Here is a 22917-nt window from a genome sequence, read left to right on the forward strand (position 1 = left end):
AGTCTTTGTATTTGAGTGGCTCCACCCCCTCCTCCCTCTCTCTCCGGCTGCTGGAGAAGCTGGAAGAAAATTCTCAATGAAACAAAGAAGACATGCAGCTCGATGGCTCACAAGTGGAGCCCAGGGGCATTGGTGTTGATTGGAGAAAGCAAATACTATTTTCTACGGGAGTAATCGTTTCCGTTCTAAATTTGGAGAAGTGAAGCACCCTAACAGAAGCAAATATAGCCCATTCATCCCCATAAACAATGCGGCTTCTATTTTTGGCAGACTAGTTTGAGCACAGAACGTCAAACATGGCCTTTTTTGTCTCTACTGAAGTGGAGTTAATTTACTCACAGGGACATTTTGAGAGCGCACACACGCATCCTATGGTTGAGTATATGCCAAGGAGAGATCGCATTTGTCATTTTTATATGATTTCTACAACCATTTTCCAATTTAACAAAGACAATGTGGTGGCACAGTGTTTATTTTGGGACTAGAAACAGTTTAGCTCTTTGCTTTATCCCCCAGTCGTGGTTAGACAGTGTTTTGACATGGATCAAAGAATCTTATTGAAAACATGCCTGTTTGTCTCATTGGACAGCCGCTATGACAGTGTCGCTCACTGCTACGGCATCCTAAGCCTCTGTAAGAACATAACAGGTTTAACCAAGCAGCTTATATGTCAAGGCATTTCCTGTCCTGACTGTTGAACCTTCTTTTCAACAGTTCAAAATAATATGCAACCTGTTAGCAGCCAATTCTGCCATTATATAAATCAGTCATTGTTTCATAAATATTCAACAATATGCATTGAGGGAGCTTGGAGGTTTTTATCTGTGTGGTTTCAGCTTGTTGGCTGGTACATTCGAGCAGTGATTCCCAAACAGGGGTACTTGTATCCCAGTTGGTACTTCTGCAGTGGTTGCTTGGAGCTATGTAGAAACATTGTGGAGTAGCTCAGCTAATTCTAAAACAAATGAAATTTGATTAGAAAATATATCCACATATTGAATCAGCTGTAACACCTGAACACTGCATATTGCAATAGTTGAGAGTGGATGAAAACTTGTTAGCAAGCAAGCAAGGAGGTCTGCACAGTTACTAAAATTACTGGAGAAATGGTTGCACTTAGTAGCTAAAAGTAATAGGTAAGTGTTTGAAATAGCTAAAGAAATACATAAAATAGTAGAGTATAAACAACTGAAATATCTAACTGTAATGGGTGGTGAAAAACATAATTGCAGTGGATAAATGGTTGAAGTAGCTACAAGTAATGGTAATATGTTGATATTTTTAGCTAGGTGTTTTTTTTTTTTAGCTAGGTAATGGTTGAAACAGCTAATATTAATCAAGTAGTAGAAATAGATGCTAAAAGTGTTGGTTAAACAGTTAAAAGATTGCTAAAAAATAATCTATAAACGGCTGCAATTGTAATGAATAAACAGTTAAATAGCTAAATGGTTTACTGAGTACAGCTAGAGGTAGTGGATAAATGATGAAAAGCAAAAAATAATGCTTAAATGTTTGAAATAGGTAATTAGCAGTAATGGATAATGTTTGAAATGAAAAAACAAACAAACAAACAAACAAAAACACTTTAAATTGTTAGCTAACAATAATGGATAAATGATACAAATGTCAAACTACTCCAAGTGTACCAATTGCCACAAAGGTGAACTTTTTGACCGAAATGCTGATGGTTAAATTATATGAAAAACAAAACAAAACATTGTAACAGTGTCCACGTTTTATATCATTAATAGTGTTAAATAACACTAAACCAGATGAACACATTTGAAATGTGATGGGTGGTGTAGAAGACGGAGTACATGAGCTCATCCAACAGGCCTGTGAAGGTGCCTCAAATAGAAAAGGTTGCAGAACCACTGACAGCATTAGAGCACAATAACATTATGAGAATATTGTTTACCATTAATTCCCAAGTGTAGCTATTGATGGGCACAATTAGAAGAGAGTTGATTGTCATCAATAATAAATGGTGTCTTTGTTGTTAGTTTTGTGTGTGTGTGCGTGCATGTGTGTGTGTCTGTGTCTGTGTGGTGTCGGAGGACGCTCGAGGCACTGTGGTTTCAAGTGTTGTTTTCCAAGCATAGAGGAATGGCTTATTCAAGCAGTGGGGTTATCTGAGGTGACAGACAAAGCATTTTACTGAGAAACAGGGCTTGCGTCTGATGTGATGAACACAGAAGGTGTACCAACATGTTAACTTGTGAACCTCAGCCTGAAACTAAATAACAAGTTCCCCAGCCACCTCTTTAAAAATGCGTTCACCTCAGCTGACCCTGATGATAATATCTCTCCCTAGTTACAATAAAAATACCTGCCTTGAGAGAACAAACATAAACTTCTTTTATACTGTGTAGAAACATGGTGTCCTAACACTGCACGCACTCTTTGTCAGAGCTCTGTATTATTTGTGTGTATGACATGTTGCCAGCAAAGTAGCAGCATAGCCATCTTGACTAACAGGATTATATGCTTCAAGAAGATTATAATAATTAAAATCTTTTGGCAAAAGTAATCTGCATGCTAATCTATATGTAGCATTGCTGTCTTCCCCACCAAACACTCTTGTTACATTCTTTCAGGATACAAAAGAAAATCTCTCTATTGTACATGCTTTTTTTTTGGATGATGTGTTTCTTGATTAAGAGAATGAAGATGTATCTTCATGTGTTGTCTTTCTGTGTTTGCCAGTTTGTGGTCCGAGTATCGACATCCGAAATGAGATCAGCGAGTTCAAGCGGCTGGAGAACTGTACGGTGGTGGAGGGCTACCTGCAGATCCTCCTTATCAACGACAAGACCAACAACATCCACCAGGAGGCCTTCCGTTCCCTCAGCTTCCCCAAGCTTACCGTCATCACTGACTACCTGCTGCTGTTTCGCGTCTCGGGCCTGGACAGCCTCAGCATGCTCTTCCCCAACCTGAGCGTCATCCGCGGGCGCAATCTCTTCTACAACTATGCCCTTGTGATCTATGAGATGACCAGCCTGAAGGACATCGGCCTGTACAACCTGAGGAACATCACTCGGGGAGCCATGAGGATTGAGAAGAACCCTGAGCTCTGCTACCTGGACTCAGTGGACTGGTCTCTCATTATGGATGCTGAGTTCAACAACGTTATCAATGGAAATAAGAAGGCAAAGGAGTGTGACAATGTCTGTCCGGGAATCATGGAGGATAACCCTCTCTGTCAGAGGACGTCGTTCAATGACAACTACGACTACCGCTGCTGGACCTCTAACCAGTGCCAGAAAGGTAACCTGAATTTTTTGATGATTTTTGGTGATTTTTTTTTTTTTCTAAATTAATTTTAATAGCGTTTGTGCAGTAAGAGTACAGTAAATGCAGATGTGACTTTGATCTACGTAGGTGGTTTCCAGTCTCACAAACATTCTGAAATTGTGCATTTCTTCACCAGGGAACAACTTCCCTGAATCTATGCAGTGTTTTTCCTTCATTTCCGTCAGGCTGTAGGATTGTCCACGGGCCAGTGCAAACATTTCCTCTCTGTTCATTATAGGGACCTTGTCTTAAGATCAGGCTATTTGTGGAGTGAAGGATGGCTGCAATATAGAGCACCGGGTATTAGAAAGGCATACTCAGTTGAGGTTAACGTTGCTCTGCCAAGAAATGAGCTAGTCTACCTGTCTGGACCATGTCAGTTAAATATTTGCCTTAGGGACTTTTTGCAATTTATGAAAAGGGGTATATTGAAGAATCTGGGGGAGGGTCATCCTTGTTTAACTTCGGCCCCGCGGTAGGGTCATGCATTTTTTAAAACAGTTCAGAAGAGGGTCATATCATTTATTTATATATATTAAAATTTAAATTCCTCTCAGTCTGCAGGTCTGAATTAATTCAGTTATGTGTATTTGCCGCTTGTGTTCAGTTTGTCTCAGTGATACCTACAGGCGAGAGTAGCAGCTTGCGGAAACTTTGCATATCTCAACCGCTCTTTTTCTCGCAGATTTCAGAGAGAGACAGCTTGTGCTTTTTGATTAGAATTTGGGACAACCAGATCAGCTTTCTTGTACCTCTTCAAAACTACCGCAGAAGGCAGTTCAAGCCTTTGGTAATATACTCCCGCAGCCTGTTTGACACAGACGGTCTAAGCTGAGCTGTCGATGAGGCTTCTGGTAGAAATGCTCTGTTGCTTTCTGACATAAAATCCAACTGCTCTCCTTGTTTTAAAATATCACATTTCTTGCCTGTATCGCTTTCCGTGCAGCTATTTTCAAGACACCGTGCTCCTGTTTGTTCCCTTAGGCTATCTATGTTTTATTTTTAACTTTTCCTGCAGAGGGCAGGGTCATGAATAATTTTTCAAGGTTGCAGGCAGGGTCACATACATTATTCTTCAAATACAAAAGGCTCCATTGATGTTTTTATCAAAGGTTCAAATTCCTTCACAGACAGCACTGAAAAGTAACAGACTGTTTTGAGGGGGTGGAGCGGGTGGTGCTCGGGTTGGGTCGGCGAAGTTTGATTACATATGAATTCTTACTAATTCTTATCGAAAACAAATGAAAAAATGTCCTAAAATAAACACATAAGATTGCCTATATATGAATATAATGTATTTTACTCAGTTAATGAGATGTTTTATGGTTTTTCAAACAAACCAAATAAGATAAGGAAATGTTTATCATCTCTCAACAGGAAATGATAGAATTAAACAAAATGAAACAAACAGCTTTTGTTTGTTTTGTTGTTTAATTTGTTGCTTTTTGATTAGCCAGCCAAAAAGCCAAAAGGCCTGACTTTCAGCGTAAAACCTTTCTAAGGAGATCACTTTTTCTCTGCAACTCTGCCTCTGTGATTGCATCAGCATCCAGAGTGAGCAGGATGTCCCTCACTGTTGCCATCAGCATGAAAGCCTCAAAATGATCCTGTGAGAGTTTGCCTCTGAGCCTGTTTTTAATGAACTTGAGCTTCGAAAATGTACGGTCACAGGCGAACTGAATGATAGACAGGGTAAGCAGAAATCTGTATGCTAGACCAAGGAGGTGGTAGGCATCTGTCAGCACATTGTACCGCCTGAGAATCTGGTAGCAGCACTGTGGGCGCTCATTTCAGGAGGAACAGCGGATTTCAACCACCTCCTCTTCATTCTCATCCTCCACTGTTCTGGTCTCATACACTTCTTGAAATGGTGACATGTTCAGTTCTTCCCACTGTAGAACAAAACTGATTAATTCACCTCAAATTCTCCACAGTTGCATTTGTGTTAAACGTCAACCGACACTTGCTGAGCTCTTGAAAGGTTGACGGTGGAAGTGGGGAGGACTTCACTAGGGGGAAGTTTCTTGAGCCCAAAAGACCCAGGTCATTACAGAGTGTGCTATGACTAAGTAAATCTAATCTTCATTGTCTCAGTGGCTGTGTCCATGATAAGATTACGCACAGCGATCTCAAAAGTCCTCTCTGGACTTTTAACAGTCTCAACATGAGCCTTCTCTCCAGGCCTCATCACCTTCTTCCCTCTCTTCTTTGGTGGCAAAGTGGCTTCCACTTAAAGTTATCCTGCTCTTGTGAATTCTCATTTGCCCCCTGAATGGACAAATCCATCCACTGCTCCCTTGCTGGAGACAAAGTCTCTTCACATTTTCTTCTCAGACATACATGTGTAGTCCTAACCATTCTGTGGGCATACAGAATGTCCATCTCTTCTCTTTGCAGATACTTGGGACAGTGGTGATGTCTGACTAGTCATCCTGAGGAAGATATATACTGTTAATACCATCTCGCACTTCAACAAAGTCTCAATAAATCCACATGCACTAATCTGAGTGGTTGTTTTTATGGTCACCTGGTCTTGTATAGCTGTCAATGTGAGAATGACGTCCCCACAGATGTGCAAAAGATCCAAGCATCCTTGGCCCAGCACCTCGTCTCTCCAGTTGGAGAGAGGAGTCTGTGTCTCTGGTCCTGGCTCTCACTCTCCCACACACTCATCCTTTTGTGTGACTCACGAAGAAAAACAGCAGTCAGCGGTGCAAATGGTGATCCCCTTTCAGTGACTGATTGTGTTGTGTCAGCAAGGACAAGGTTAAGCACATGGGCATAGCAACATACAGGCACTTGATTTGGGGGCTCTTTTAACTCTTTTAGAGTGGCAAAGCCTTTGAAGTGGCCTTGAATATTGGATTCACCATCTGTGGCATCTGCAGTGCATTTGCTTAAATCCAATTTCAGGTTGTCAGAAAACCTCGTAGAGCATATTGACAAAATGCTGACCTGTTGATTCTCTGCACTTCACAATAGTGACAAGCCTCTCGTGAACTCTGCGTCTGTGAGTTATCTCAGAACAACAGAGTGCCCGTCCAGCCTTTGTGATGTCTTCCACAGTGCTCTCCTGAATAAGCTGCTGAATTGTGGCAATGATGGAGTTGATGGTTCTCGCAGGCAGCGGGGAAACTCTGCCCATTCAAAAAGTAGGCCTCAGCACAGGCTTTAGGTTACCAATCTACTTCTGCTGTCTTTACACCAGAGAACTTTCTGTACTAAATGTATGTAATAACTGATTGGTGCCTCAGTCTCTTCTTCTACTGCGTCCATCTTTTGTGTGTGTTTTTTCTCCTCATTTGTGTCATATCCTCTCTTGTCTCTCACCTGTACTGTCATGTCTGCTCTTTTCTCCCCTCTCTGCTTCTTGCTCCTCCCCTATCTCATGCCTCACCCCCCCCCCATGTCTCTTAAAGGACATAGCTCACTAAATTTAGGCTTTTGCAGTAGAAAGTAGAATATGTCTTTTCCAGGACATATTTCAGCAGGCACAGATTTATATTGTAAAACGCCATGAGCTTGGCTTAAATAGTAACAAGTAGCCTGTCAGTGGGGTCGTTTTGTAACCACAAGTTTCAGCAGTTTTAACTGAACATGTAGCCGAGCCTATAATTAATGTCCATCTTACCCGCTTCAGTCTTCTCCTCCAAAATAGGGTTGCTGGCCACTTGAGGATGCTGATGCCCGAGCAGTATGTTGATTTTTTTTCACGTTTGGAAACCTGTGCTTCTAATACCTTTTTTTTCTCAATTTTTTTGGCCTCTCTCTCTTTATGACTATTCTGGGCTGAGGGCTGGTAAAGGGACAGACAGGGCCGGTAAAAACTTAGTGGATTTTTTTGACAGTCCGCTGGCCAAACAATGCGGTCGGGATTTGTCCCAGTTTGCCCGATGGCCAGTGCACCACTGATTATAGATGTTACTGGTTAATGTGTAGAAATTGTCTCTGAAAGGCCTTTTAGATAAAGATAAGACATAATTGAACAACTGCTTTGCTTTGATAGTTCGCAGATGCCAATGTGGTTTATGTGCAGGCGAAAAGTGATGTCATTGCCACAGCGTAGGTGTTGTGTACTGTTTCCCTTCATTTGTTTATTTTCCATAGACCATTAACACACTGGTACTATAGGGAAACTAGTCACTTGTACTTCTCTTTGTGGAGTCTGAATATCCATGCTGCACCATAACTCAAAGGAGTAAACAACAGATACACAGATAAAGGTTTTTCCATGGTGAATAGGATGAGGTCAACTCTTGATTCGGCATAGAGAACGTATTTCAGACTACTGCTCTGTTCCATTTTTTTCTCTTCTCTCATCTGTGTGGAATGATGGTGGGAAAATGTTCCTCCGGGTCGTTTCTATAGAAGACTTGTGTACAGCTCCCATGGTCAGTTGGGACTCTCAGACACTACCCTCCTTCACCCCACGGGAACCCTCAGAACAAATACTGGAAATCAAGCTTGCGTCTTTTCCCTGGTGACCACGTCTGTCTCTATAGAAAAGCTGTGGTGTTTATTGTTGTGCCTGTGTTTGGTCTGACCTGCTTCATGGAAGCTGTTTTCAATTGTTTGATCCATATACAACTGCCAGTGTGAATTAAAAGATTTGTTGTGGTTTTATGTGAATATTGTTTGTTACAAAACTTCCCTAAATGTGCATATTTACAAAATGCTACATTGTGAACGGTGCAAATCTCCTGCAGTGACCTTCACGTCCCACATTGACACAGATACTGTGTAGTGTTTTGCAGTGTTGTTCTCACACGTAGGACTTGAGAGGCAGAACAGGAGTATTGCTTGAACCAGTTCACTTCTCTCAGAGGCCCAGGCCGAGGTCAGGGTAAATGCATTCATCTAGAGGGCCTTGAGGTCTCAAGGCTGCAGATAAAAGCTTCAGGGATCTACACAGTGAGGAAAAAAGGAGGAGTTACTGAAGCAATAATAGGACACAATGAAGCCAAAGCTGGTCTGCGATGTGTCTTAGTTTTCCAGGCTTCATGTTCAGATAATGTTTCTCACCCTGTCTTTGTTTTTTTTTTTAAAGGCTTGATGTGTCTACCTCTCTCCTTCCTGCTTAAGATTCCTCTCTCCTCCCTCCACCCCTCTGCATAATTGCCTTGTTTTTCTCCAGTACAGATGTTCCTTCAAGGGCATGCAGTGGTTTTCTAGTCAATACGGCCCAGTCTCCTCTTTAATTACACTACATGAGGGGGGAGTGCTGTCTGCCTAGCAAACTGCTGTAGCCTCTGGGCCTCCTAGTGCTTCACAGAGCAACAACAAAAATCCTCTTTCCATATGTTTGTCCACTCACCAGATATTGTTTCCCACAGCACTTTGGGGTGTATTAGGTGAGCCCCCTCAGAGGCGAGTGTAAATATGATGCTGGGCAGAAAAGACCAGGTTAATGCTGTACTTGTGGCTGAATGGAAGTGAGTGGGAGTGACAGTGCAAAGGAAGTGTAGATTTTTAGTGGCAGGCAGTATAGCGAGGCTCTGACTGAGGAGCTATACGCAGGAGGAGGGGCAGTGAGGGGAAATGTCAGACAAATGTCAAGTATACAAGCTCAACGGCAAGCTCTTCTAAAGACGCAGCGCTCAGAGGGCTGAAAAATGCCCCGTCCCTCCACTTGTTTTTCGTCCCTCCTCCTCCCTTTCCTTCACCCCCCTGTGCTTCCTCGTAAATTCTCCCTCGCAGCTTTCCTGCTGCTGCTTTCCACTCCTCGTACGCGCTGTCTGTCCGTTTCTTCCTCACTAGCGTCCTCCACTTCACTTAGCCTCAACCTGGATCTCATCTCTGACTGTCCTTGTCAGTTGTTCTGCTGGCGTTTCCTCCTCTATTTTCACCTCACTCCTTTCTGCACGGCTTATCAGGAGCTGTTAACAGCTCCAGCTGTCAGATATCTCTCCACTGTTTACTTGTCGGAGGCATTCTCTCATCACTACAGTGGTCATAGCCAACCATCTTTGTTTTGGCCCCTGGATCCTTTGACATTGCACGCGTCTTGCTTGCTTTGAGTTTTGGGGGATCCTGTGACTAAAACGTGTCTGGCCTGCTTCAAATAGCCACCTCAGGTCTCTGTGTTTGCTGCAGACAGGCCTGCCTTCTACCCCTGGAGCTGAGCCAAAGCCAGATAGACAAGAGGCTTTTACAATTAGGTGGACGAACAGGAAAGCAAGCTGCTGTTTCCAGGCCCAGTCTCAGGGCAGGTTAGTCTTCATAGCTCCACAGGGAGGCACACGCTCTCGTTTGCAAGTCCTCACATACCTCACGTCTACTTTATGTGACAGAATATTAACTTATGGTATGCTCAGCCTCCCAGACATTCTCGTATAGTTTTTCAACACATATCTCTTTATGCTGTCAGATTTTAAGGAACATCGTGTCCCCAAATGTATTTTGGTATTGATAGACAAATGTGAGAAACCAACTGTGCCTGTGAATGTTTAATGACGCAAAGTTGACTAGATACTGAAACTGTGTATGCTTTTTGAAAAAAAAAAAAAAAAAAAAAAAAGAGGCATAACTGGGGTGAAAGTGGTGTGTTGTCAGTTTGCATTTTAGCATCTGTGCTATAGTGATGTAAAGTGAAATTTGACGCAAGGAGACCTGCTGTCCTGTTATGCCACAGACAGTCTGTGCTCTGTGTGTCCTTGTACTGAACCCAGAAGAAACTCGGCAGAGCGAAAGCATTTTGGAGCCCTGGCAGCTGGGAGAGCTCTCGACTGGCCTGGGAGACTTTTGCATTTGATAATATGTTTACTCCCTCCTTGCCAGAGACCCACTTGATATCTCTGGTCTTAGTGCTCTGACCTAAGCCAACTTCGCAGCAGGGGAAAACAGTTTCTTTTAGAGGATGCGACTGACGGGAAAACAGAATTTTAAACTACATATGTTAAAGATTTCTTCTGTTTTCTTTATCCTTGTTGATAAGAGTTTAAAGAAAGGCTGGTGTATAGGCTGGTTCTAAATTTTTCTTACTTCTACCACATCTCAGCAAAACACCAAAACAATAAATTTTGAGAAATGGGTCACGGATAAATAGTGTAATTTCAAAAGACGGCATTGGAATAAACTATATCAGGGTTCGTCTATGCAGACAGTGTTAACAGGATCAATTCATTGTTGGTTTTGTCTTTGCATGGAAAATATACAATATCACAAGGCCTATCTTTTAAAACAGTGCAGGTACATGCCAACTAACTGAAATCAGATATGCTTTGCTTCCACTTTCACTGTTGGGTTTTTTTTTATTGCCTCTCTATGCTAATTTATTTAATCAAAAAGTTATTGACAGGAAAATATAAATTAATTGCAGAGAAAACAGCATGCAAATCCTCCTTTTCCCTCAGAGGCATTTGTAAATTGATTTCTGGAGCTACCACATAGCTCATACTTCTTGTCATCACGATTAGTTGTGGAAAGATCGAGCCGTGCAAAAAATTATGCTCCCTTTGTGCTGGCTAAGAGCTAGATTTATTGATACTTGAGGTGTTTGGCATGTATGTTGAGTTGGGTGGAATGAGACTGCCCCTTTAAGTATATAAGGTAGAAATTCCTGCTGGCTTAGTCATTGCAGTTGTGAGGGGATAAAGAGGGGGGAAATACGCAGCGCATGCTGTATGTGGAGACTACATGTGCAGAGCCATTGCGAGACTGATCTGTTGGAAATAAGGAAGAGTTAAATTGATAGTGACGATGATATTGATGTGGGTGTGGTCTATTTTGTGTTTATCTGTTGGTGCTGTGCGCCATAGTGGGCCGAGCTCATATGTTCATCTGTCAGTAGTTTTCTGTTTAACTAACATCCATCAGCAGACACGAGGAAGCCTTTAAATATTTAATGCCTTTTCTGAAGCTTATCAAAGTCCTGTGGTTTTAGGGACAGGAAGCAGAAAAGGACTCAAATTCCAGTCTTGAGAGTCTGTTGCTTTCTTCACTCAGCACCATGACTCAGTGCCCATACATCCGCTGTTTCCACCCGGCATGAGCTACTCGTCTGCGCTCTGCTCCATTTTGTACAAAGCTTAGGCAGCTTGCCAGTGTTAGTGCCAAAGAGATGGCACTCATGTCGATCAGACTCATTCATTCCTGCCCTCCCACAACCACCAGACTAAAGATGGAATAATCTGAGCCATCACCTTCTCCACTACCATGTTCAGATTTTCTTTCTGTTAACCAGGTCACTGCAGCTTCCTGGGCCTGTGCTTGTTAACTGCGCAGCATTTCAACACATTACTGCAGAAGGACCTTGAGTGGTGCAGATCTTGGAGGTATTTTCAGGAGGATGTACTCAACATGTGAGACACAGTTGTCCTGTTCAGTTAACTCTGGCTCTCCTGGCACTGTGCTCATGTGCGTGCCCTTGTCTCTATTATTTCCCCAGAGTACTGGGGACTATTGATTCACAGTTACAACTCCACAGTGTCATTGAAATAAATATATTAGAGAAAGCAGGCAAAGCTCCGTTCGTTCTCTTTGTATTCTCAGATGCCTCTGCCTTTTTAAATAAGGACAAGAGAAGCGACAACAGGATCTAAATAGGGTTCTGTGTGTGTGCGTGTGTCTGTGTCTGTTTGTTAGAGAGGGCTGACACAACAAGTTCTCTTGTCACTCCTTTGACTGCTGCTCCTTCAGTTGTGGTATATACCTAAATGGGGAAAAGCTTATATATATATCTATATCTCTGAATGGAAACATCAATAAGTTTTCATCAGTTATTGATTTGCCACAATATTGATTGCACAGTTTGATGTCCAGATTTCAGTCAGTTAGTGTATGGTAGGTGCTGGTATGTTACTGCTGTACTACCAAATTTTACATAACCTATGCTGTATTAGAAAAATCATATTAGCACTTTGTAAAGGAATAGTTTTGTGAAATGTGGCTATTTGCTTTCTTGCAGAGATTTGTTAGTACAACGTCTCATATCTGGGCATATGAATAAATACACCATCTTTACTCAGTATGAAACCCAATCAAGTTAGCTGTTTCCACTTTCTTCTTTCCTTGTCTTTATGCTAAGCTAAGCTAACTGGCTGTTAGCTGTAGCTTCATATTTAACTGAGAGACATGGAGAGTGGTATCCATCTTCTTATGTAACTCTCGGCAAGGAAGTGAACTAGTGTATTTCCCAAAATGTTGAAATATGACTTAGTTGTACTAACATAAGATACGTGTTACAATCTTCTATATCTATCATATTGTGTGTATGTGTGCTCCTGTCGAATTACATTCCATCTACATCCCTGTGCCCTCCCTCCCCCCGTCTCCCTCTCCTCCTCTCTCCCTCTCCTCCTCTCTCCTGGCCTTTGCCACATTTTCTCCCATCTAGGTCACGTTCGTAAATGTCATTCGTTTACTGTTAGCAGCCCATGTTAGTACATTCACCCAAAACAGAGACCTTCTTCACTAAGTACCCAGAACCTGAGCCCTCTTAAAGCAAGGGGAAAAACTCTGTTTGGTTACAAATAGTTTTTCTGCTCAATTGGTTTTATTGGTTGCCTTTGGACTTTTGAGAGGCCTGGAGCACGAGTGGCGAGTGTGATTGGTCAGAGTGGAATTCTTTTTGCCTCACGCTTTAATTTGTTTTGAGTTCCTCCCAAACGCGAAATTGTAACATATTATATTTGCTTCACTGCTTGAGCAGAGTGTGGTGAAACTCATGAAAAGCCACAGACACGTGTCGGCTGCTATTGCTAACTTTTAATGTCAACAACAGTGTCTTTCTCGGCATAATTTCAATTTGATTGCAAGTTAGGAGAGTTCATTCACGATGACATGGTTATACAGTGTGTTATTGTCCATGTATGAACAGCAGGGCTTATTGTCCATTGATGGCCGGCGCTGTGAGTTTATCCGACTCCTGTCCTCTGTGGCCTACAAAGGACTCCTCTCAAAGCTCTGACAGATTGGCCTCTTTTCCTAGGCTTCCTCTCATAGACTTGATTGACCAAAATAGGACCTGTGTGTCATGCTTCTAGCCTCCAAAGAGACTGAGTGACACACTTGCACTTACATCCAAACACACAGCCACACATACACATACACACACACACACACGCACACACACACACACACACACACACACACACACACACACACACACACACACACACACACACACATACTCTCCATCTCCTCTCTCACGTGCCATCTCTCCTCGTTGACAAATTTTCCTCAACTTGTGCCCAGGTTGCGTGTGCCCACTGTGACTGTGCCTGCTGTGTCTGTCAGTGTGTGCGTGTGTGTGTGTGTATGTATGTATGTATGTGTGCCTGTGTGTAAGTGTCAGCGCAGTGTGTTGTGTGTTTCCAGCCTGCTTGATGCCTATTTGAGCCACCCAGTGCCTCTGGTGATAGGCTGCCTGCTGCCTTCTGGCTGTGCAGCTCGGAAGCTGTGACTCATCCTTTGCTCTCGCCACTCATTCATAAATCTGTGTGAATACTATAACTTCCTCTCACAGAGCTGTGGCCCCCCCTGGCTCTGTGGTAGGTTCCCCTCAATGCTGTGCTAAATGGCAGGAAGGATGAGGGCTATCTCCGCATCTTAGTGACGCCTCTCAGAGAAGTGAGAGACACGAGTGCCCACGCCTGCTGCCTGTGCCTGCCCTTGGCGCCTGAGCCGTGGCTCAGTCTGCCTGCCGGCCCCAGCTCTATCCCTCCGTATAGCGCAGGCCAGAGCAGCCATTTACTCACTGCTGGGCTGGCTTGGCAGTTCTTCCCAGGAGATAATGTGCCATGCCTGCAAGTAAGCTCTGAGAGCATGGGTTAATTCCACAGCGGAAAAAAAGAAATCTCCTGCTGACAAATCTCTCCTGCAGAGGTGAGGATGTACGCTGGCATACCGCAGAGAGAGGAGAGTATTCTGCTTTGCCAGAATAGTTAGTCAGGTTCACTGAGGTCACAGAAACACTGCTCCTCTATTTTCTTCCCCTGTTGTGTGTGTGTGGTAAGGAGGTGAGCAGGGGGGGTGGATATGATCTACTCCCTCTACCTTTCCCTTCACACATGGCTGAAATGTGTGTGTTTCTTTGAAAACAGATTTTCTTCCCAAGGGCATGTCAGTATGTGTAGATGTGGGATGTGTTTTGTTTTAAAGCTTTGTGACCAGGTTGCTTTGTTACTAAATAAACTGGCAGGTACACATACAGACTGAATAGGGCTACATCTTATATCAACACTTCTTGTACAATAACTAAAGACAGTTATTGTATTCTGCTGCAGCTTAGCTCAGGGTGAGTCATGGATCTAATGGGTGTGTTGTGTGTGTGTGTGGAGTTTGTGTGTGCACTATCTATAAAAGAGATATCAAGCAGGCCTCAGCGTGCCAGCAGTGTTTAGATGACTGTTCTTTTTCGGAGCATGTGCGCAATGAGGAGATGAAAGGACATCATAAAATTACAAAGAAAATCTCATGAATTACACAGCTAAATGAAATGCCTGTGACAACCACACACTTCCCCTCAAACCCTTTCTTCAAGGTCCATGTATGCCAGCATGAGGACTGGCGTTTTATCAGCTCCAAACAAAGTTTTGATCATGTCAGCTCTTTGTAAATCTTCCCCCATGTAACTTTGAATGTCAACAATCCATAAAGCCGCCTGGCTTGTCTAATGCCATTAGTCTGCTTTCTGTCAATGGCTGAAAAAAATGACCTTGACCCTGTCTGGTGCCTCCCCTTCCTCTCTCTCCTCAGCTTGTTTGGGTGGGATCCCCGGGGCCCAGTGCAGTTGTCAGCACGCAGCCTAATGGGCACAGGTGGCTGGGGCTCCTCTGCATTCTCCAGTCCTCTTGGCATGGCAGACCGGCAGCTCCTTGGCTGGCCGCCTCAATGAGCCACTCCAACACAGCAATCACCAGTTGGTGCTTTGTTAGCATCGGGGTGGCCCAGGATGAAATATGGCTCTCAACTTTGAAATATGGCTCTTCCTTTAGAGAAATCCAGCAGCGTGTGAAGCACCGCTGATGAGCTATACAGTGACAGAATGCTGTGTATTTCTCTCTTCCCGTAGATGTGGACACAAATGTCATTTCATTCATGACGATTCACGAAGTGATGACATATTGCTCGGTCAGCCCTGCTTCCCTCATCACTAGAGGGGTGGGGAGGACGGGAGGGCAGGGGGTTCGGTTGAAGAGAAACTGTACAGCTCTGCTGCACCATGCAGCAGTCAAACAGTGGCTTGTTACTGTGTCAGATAAATATAGAGGTCTCTGGAGCTCCTCACTGCAGCTCTGTCCCCGCCTGCTGCTTGGAGGGAGGGAAAGGCCGTGTCACCTGGGAGCCTCCACTATCCTCATTCATCCTCGCTAAATTTGCTGTAGACTCTCAGGATATTAAAGATTATTGTGACTCTATGGTGGCAGATAGGTTAAGGTGACATGACAGCTTTGTCACTGTTTTCCCATAACCCCACAGGGTACCTGCATGACTGTACAGTGCTGACCTATAATGAGATCATCAGAGAGATTAGTCATCTAGGCTAGAGGGTTAAGGGTAAAATCTATATAATAATGCCTCAATACGATTTTTCCAGTATTTGTATACATTACAATATACCAAATATATGTGAAGTGTAATTTTTTTAAATGTCTTTTCATGCTGTGATCACAAATTAAATTTTATTCACCTCCATTGTGTTGGAATGGTGTCAAAATGAAATACCAACTAGGGACAAATAAGAAAATGTGTTTTTTGTAAACCATGAAAGTTTGTTGACTACAGTAAAAGCAATTGAATCTTGATTCTTTTTTTCTTCTTAACTTTAACTGCTTTTTACTATATTGTCTAATCTATATTTGAAACACGGAATTTTGTAATCTACAATATTAACGTGGTATAATCATATTATCACATTACAGCTGCAATTTAGAATGATAAGTAATAATATTGAAATTTAAACCTGCTAAGTACTCGTGACCTTCCCTGGTCAGGGATCTTCTACTCAGTGATGAGTTTGCTTACTGACTTTAAGAACTCGCTGACCCCTGCTGTTTCCACAGTGCGTGTGTTTTTGTCTGTGTTTCAATACTACGCATCCTCCTATGGCAGCCTGGCTCCTCAGGTCTGCTGCTGATAGAGCAGAATGGATGGCTTGATGGGGGTGGAGGTGGAGGTGCATTAGCACTCCTTTCATCTGTTCCATCCTCCTGTGTCTGATGAGAGCGCATTTGTTGATAAGTGTCCAGCAGGCCTTTGAAGTCCCAGTCTGGACTTGTCCCCCTTTAGTCCAACGCCTTCCCCCACCGCTCACTCCCATTAGGGCATCAATTACAGAGACGAGGCTTGCGGGGCTTGTTTGCACTCGAGTGTGCGTCAGGACACTATCCCACAGCCTGCATGTAAACACCGCCCATTCTCATTCATATTTTATTACTCACACTTTACACAGCGTAGCCTGTCCTTGGTGGACGCACACCGTGGCCCTCAGCTTGCTTTAGCATTTGTTCTGTTACACTTTTCTGTTTTAACTATGATGTGGTTTGAAAATGCCGTGACTTGCTGTTGATGAGTAAGTCGAAATACAGGAGTCAGTGATTGTGAATTGGCTGTCTTGAGGTCCATGTCTCAGCCATTCCCAGCAGTGAGACATTGTTCTGTCCTATATGTACTGTTGCTAGCATTTTCCCAGACCAGACATGTACTTGCTTGTAAAACGCTTGTTTTTGCATTCCACCTACCTCCCTGCATAATATATGGTATTATCTTCCGACCCGTTTCTTTCCCTCTCCCTTCCTTGGCCTGTGTGTGGGGTAATGACACCGATGCTCCTGTTTAGGAAAACCCCTGGAACTTCGTCCTGCTTCGACTTTCTCTGTTGTTTTCTCAGCCGGTAATAGAGGGACCGCAAGCTTTTCTGTTTATCTGCTGTTTACGTTCATAGCTACAGTATGGACGCGCATTGAAAATATCAGTTTTCCGTGGCCCAGGAATGATGCTTTAGTGTGGCAGAGAGGGAGAAACAGAGAAAAAAAAGATGCATGGTGCAGTTTAAATACACTAGCATGCCTCCATGTAAAAAAAAAAAAAAGAAGAGGGAGGCCACATTCCTTTTCATATATCAAGTGCTGCATTAGTGGAAGCCTGTTTCTGTTTTCTTCATTATAGTCAACAAATCTTGGAAGTCTTTTGTTGCTGATGTTTCTATGAAGGCAGCACTTTTGTTTCTGGTGCCTTTCGTGCTGTATGCTTTACTGACTGTACAATGCAGCAAACTAAGTTCCTGTTTAGGGATAACGCAATAGCTGAATTTGAATTTGAATGATTGTTTTGAAATATTTACATTCCAGAAATACTTTTAACATTTTTCTGTTTATAAAGCTTTATCCAGAGCGGATTGGAGATCATAGCTCAGTTTGAGAGCTTAAACACAAAAGGCCAGTTTTCACCACGATGGCATTGCAACTTTTTAAAGGTCTGAGATTAATGTAATATACTGAGTGTATATGTCTAGAATAAACGTCAAAACCCGACTCCGGCAGCGGAGTTGTCCTGAAAACGAATCAGGAGCAGGGAGGTGCTTGAGGAGGGATATGTGTCACTGCCTCTCGGCATGCATATGGCATGTACTCTATGTACTGTATGTATGTTTCTGCGTGCTTGTAGCATGCTCAGACACAAAATAGCTTTTGTTCAAGGAGCTGTAGCATTATGACGTTAATGTATTTGCTTTGCGTATGAGAGTCATTCATCCGCACTGCAGAATACAGTTTCCTCAGGCTCAAATTTATGCATGCAGAGGAGTTTTTCCTCCTTTCTTCTGCTCCACAGTATTTTTCAAATGAGTGGCTAATTTTGTTTACATCAGAGCCATTAAGGAGTGTGATTAGCTTGCCAGCAAGGAATCGGTCCAAGCCCAAAGACCATCTGCATTGTGCCACACAAATGGACAGTTGTAACAAATGGTTATCATTAGATTAAACATGCAACAAACTCCCCACTATCATCCATTTCGTTATATTTTGTTAAGTATATGTTTGCGCATACAGTGCTATTCTCTCCAATTAGTCTTTGCATAAACAGGGGTTTTCTCAGGGACATGTCTAGAATGTATGATGAATTTCCTTTAAACCAACCACACACACAAGCCCACAGTGTGTAAGAGACTTGTAAACACATCTGACTCTATCTACCCAGGGTGAAAGCTGATGGAAGGTCATCCATCGATGGCTGTCACAACAAACTCTGTTCATAGCTTAAGTAAATTTAGATGCCAGACTTGGCTTGTGGATTTTGTTTTCCAGCCACGCCAAACTCTGTGTAGATGCTACGATTAGTTTAATTCCAAATAATTTTATTTTTACATGAAGCTCGCAAATCTAGAAAAAAGCATACAGGGATTGGAAAAATGCAGAAAATATTGCTTTGTATAATTTTGCCAGATAAATCTAAATGTTTCGAATGTTAAATCATGTACAGCCCTTAGCCTGTTCATATCTTTCATGTTCTCCAGAACCCTTTCTCACTGTTTTTTAGGGAGTAGTATCAAATCTTTAGATTACAGTTTTTTTTACTCTCTAATACTTTGTTTCACCTCCAGGTGTGTTCGTTTAGTGACATTCATGCATTCACCTGCAGTCATGAAGGGAGCAGGCAAATAAACATTAAAGTTAAAAAAAAACTTGAAAAGTAATCATAACATTTTTTTTATATGACAACACACCAAATTTACCCTCATTTGGAGCATACTGCCTGGTTTACTCTATCAATTGACCCCTAAACTGGTCGTAGCCTGCTTCTCTGACACACTGTGACTTTGTATGTGTATGTGAGCAACAGAAAGAGAGAGTGTGGGGAGTGAAGAGACCATGAAACAGACTTCATTTTATCACTGAGGTGTGGAAAGGTCTGTGAATTGCGGCATTAGAACTGGAGAATCCATAACTCATACTGAAGTATGGCGATGAGAGCGGTAGGTTCAATGGGAGGGCTTCTTTGGATCATTATGGATTATGAGCGAAAATGTGAACTCTAGCTGGCAGATTCATTTGATGTCAGAAAGCAGGGCCACCTCCTCCTCCTGTGCTTAACGACAATCCTGGGTGGTGTACAGGCTGTGTGGATGAATCAGACTGTGAGTAACTGGGTTGGCACCAGTGCCATGACTGGCACATAGAGGAACTGTTAGATATTCTGGACTCCGGCCTACTCTCTGCAGCAATGGTATTATTAGCATTCTGTGCCTCTGGAAGCCTCCTGGTCATAAAAACAACCCAGCTGCCCCCCTTGGCCTGGTGAGGGGCCCAGGTACCATATAGAATCACAAACCTGGAATGCTCTTGAAGTTTTTACACCTTGTGGTACACTGGTCAGTGTTTTAATTAAGCAAAAGCCTAACGTGGCTTGTGTAATTACACAAGCATGTTGGCCTAAGTAAAGGAAATATTTCAGACCACCAGGGATGCTTTTGAGACTGTGACCTTTTCTAGTCACTGCCTCCACTGCTACTTGAGTTTAAGGATTAATAGCAGTTATTAAGTTCTTGGAATTTGGATTCAAGTGTTTTTGTTTTAATTAGGGAATTTTTTGGAAGCCCTCAATCTGTGCGACTTTCTGTGCTGTCTTTTTTTTTCTCCTTTTTTTTTTCCTTTTTGCTAATCTACTCTAAAACCTTTGTTAACTGACAAAGTCTCAATCTGTGCCCACTCTTGATAAATCTCAACATTATATTAAAAACAACCAAGTGATCTACTACTACAGTATCTGTTTCTGTTCACGCCACATAGCAGCACACTGTAGCCTATTGTGATTTTGCATTTGAGTGTATGTAAATATCAAAGGGTGTTGCTGTTTCCTAGCATGTAAGTACATGCTCTGTCCAACATGCTCTTTGGTGCTACCATGGAGACAGACACCTCTGCATTCGGCGCGTCACTTTGTGCCTGCGGGTGTCAGAAAATGCTGCACACAAGCATATGTTTAAACTCTTGGCTCCGGTGCAGTGGGAGGAAGCGGCCTCTCGGGGCACAGCGAAGAAAGGCAGAGCCCTGGCTTCTTTTTAAGTGCAACGACGGAGACGTAGCTCCTGATTTATGGAGTGAGTATGAGCTGGGCGGGTCGTGTCCTGCCGGAGAGGCCGGCTACTGGAGGAAGAGAAGGAGAGGGAAAACGTCAGGAGTGAAAAAAGACTGAGACAAAAGGAGAAAGATGGAGGTTCTCGTATCCCCACCCAGCAGTGAGGTCACATTGACATCTATATAAGACGAAGTCAAGATCAAACAAGTCTGTCACCTCCATGGTCCCAGAAACACCACAACAGCTCTGATCTATGACCAAGCCACATGGTAAAGCTTCCCCTGAGCTAATCAGCCTCCAGCAGCACAGGCTGCTGAAACAGCGAGCAGAGGAGGAACTGAAAGGAAGCTATAAAAAAGAAAATGGTAAAATCTGTCCTTCAGTTTGGTTTATTTGTTTTTTTCCTGTGTATATGTGTGGGTATCCTTGCATTTTACTGAACTGTGGAATAGGACTGTTGTGTGACGGTGACACATGAAGACGCCAATGAAAAGCATCTCTGTCTCTGTCGTGTGTCTTTAATTGCAACAGAGGCTTTGTGCTGGGAAGTGTGTTTGTCTGTGACATTATTTCTTTCACTCTCCTTTCATTGTTTCTGTCAACTAACTGACACACCCATTCCAGGAATCTCTGGTGGTTTTACTGACTTTAATTTTCTCGTGTAAATACTTTACCCTCTGAATGGCTCAAATTAGGGTTATCATACTGCGCATTGATTCAGGATATTGGCGACAGGCCATTGTGGGGATGGTCTGCAGCGCGGCATTTTTCTGACATAGCTCAATGGAGGAGGTCTCGCATGTCTGCCTTTGTGGTGGAGAAGGCTGTTTGTGTGTGTGTGTGTGTGTGTGTTAGAAGGTGGAGCAGGGGGTGTGGGGAGGTGGGGCCTAAAGAAACAACGGCGACTGCTCTTGGGTCTGTCGCCTGTTCCCTGGTTCTTGGCAGTAAACTTGATCAGCGAAGAAAAATACACGCTCTGCCTTTACAATGCAGGCCTTTGTCTCTGGTCGGCATCGGAACCGTCAACCATTTTGGAAATAGTTTCCAGCTTATTAAAACGCTTCCAGACCATGACTGTTCAACCAGTGAGTTTTCCAGTTAATTGCTTGGCATCCCTCCCATCTTAGGTCGGTCGTGGGCATCCTCAGAGAGAAAAGGCGTTCTAATTGGGATTACAGTGCTGAGGCCGGTGTTGTTACCTCTCCACATGGAGCAGGGCATGTCTGATCTCAGACAGCAGAGAAACATCTGCTTTATTGTTTCAAGATTCTCTGCTCTTCAGTTTTCTGCCCTCCTCATCGCTCCATTCCTCTGCCCCCATGACTTTGGTGAACTGTGTAGATCATAAGCTAGTTCAAGTGTGACCTCATGCCCTCATGAGTGCACAGTGTCATTGTTCTAAGTAAGCTGCGCTACTCAGCAGAAGTGAATTAGCCCTTTTGTGCCAATAGCCTCTTACAAATAGCCATTAATGGTCTGTTAGTTTAGTTTGGACTCTTAATCTAAGTCAGTTAAATTGCACTCTATTAGGCAATGCAGCGATTCCAGCGTCATTGCAGTTGCTGTTAATATTGAACACTCAGCATCTGACATGGGGCGACTCGGACCAACACTAAAGCGAAGAAGACTCAAAATTGACGGTGAAATTGGGGTTACATCGAGAAAGTAATTTAATTTCTGTGTTTGAATATCTGCGCAGTAGTGTTTTATTTAATCTGAGTATCGGTTATCGTTGCTGCTATCACTTCTGAATTGATTCCTTAGAGATAATAGGTGCACGGCCCCTGTGTTATTGGATCCAGAGCTTTTCATTGCTCATCTGTGCCACCTTTATTCTCTGTTAACAGCCTTTATTTCTCATCTTGCCGTATGTGTGCCTGTGACCATGGGCTGAAGAACCATAAATCTGCTAATTGAGTTTTCTAATGTGTGCCGCTCCATAAAATCCATCTCAAACAGGAATAAACAAGAGCATGTGGATGTTACTGAAAACAAAGCCTCTCCCCTGACTTCATTGCACTCATTTCTCTCTGCCCAGATGTATATTCAGAGTCTTGACTGGTCACTAGTGGCTGCTGATCCCCTGCGATATGTGGCTGTTGAGGCATCTCTGTTGACAGATGGACTTCAAGGTCCTTTAAACTTATTTTCTCTGAAACTAAAGTTAGCAGAGCTCTCTGTCGAGATTCACCATACTTATATTTTGACTCCCTTGTAACATTTTACCCCCCAGCCAGGGTTACTTAAGTTCAGTCTTGCGGCTGGTCTCGGTGCTGGCATTCTTGTTGCATACTGAAGATTCCTCTGTCTGTGAGAGAGATAAGGAGAAGGAGATACAACGGTAATGAGGAATGGGGGAGGCCAAAGAGGGCAGACAATGGGCAGACTCTGTTAAATGAGCCAATTGCTATTGACTCAGGCTTACTGCGTCTTACATATTGTCACAGTGTTAGTATTATTCCCTCGATGATGTCATGTCTGCCTCATGAAATTGTCTGTTGTTCTTAATGCCCGGTGTACGCCTTAGTTAGGGCTTGTGTAACACACAAACAGTGCTTTGCTTTAAATGCTTTTGTAGGGCACAGCATGTGGTGGGGGGGGGGG

At 43.1% G+C, this 22917-nt stretch overlaps 1 protein-coding gene across 1 annotated transcript in view; it reads left to right on the forward strand.

Moving 5' to 3' along the window:
* igf1ra (insulin-like growth factor 1a receptor) overlaps window positions 1-22917 on the forward strand; it is a 79143-nt gene that overhangs the window by 7944 nt on the left and 48282 nt on the right. Inside the window, exon 2 of the mRNA XM_041038604.1 lies at window positions 2707-3270. Within this exon, the coding sequence (XP_040894538.1) occupies window positions 2707-3270 (564 nt within the window). The remainder of the gene's footprint in view (window positions 1-2706; window positions 3271-22917) is intronic.

Source organism: Toxotes jaculatrix, chromosome 5, assembly GCF_017976425.1.
Source record: "Toxotes jaculatrix isolate fToxJac2 chromosome 5, fToxJac2.pri, whole genome shotgun sequence".
Classification (NCBI taxonomy): domain Eukaryota; kingdom Metazoa; phylum Chordata; class Actinopteri; family Toxotidae; genus Toxotes; species Toxotes jaculatrix.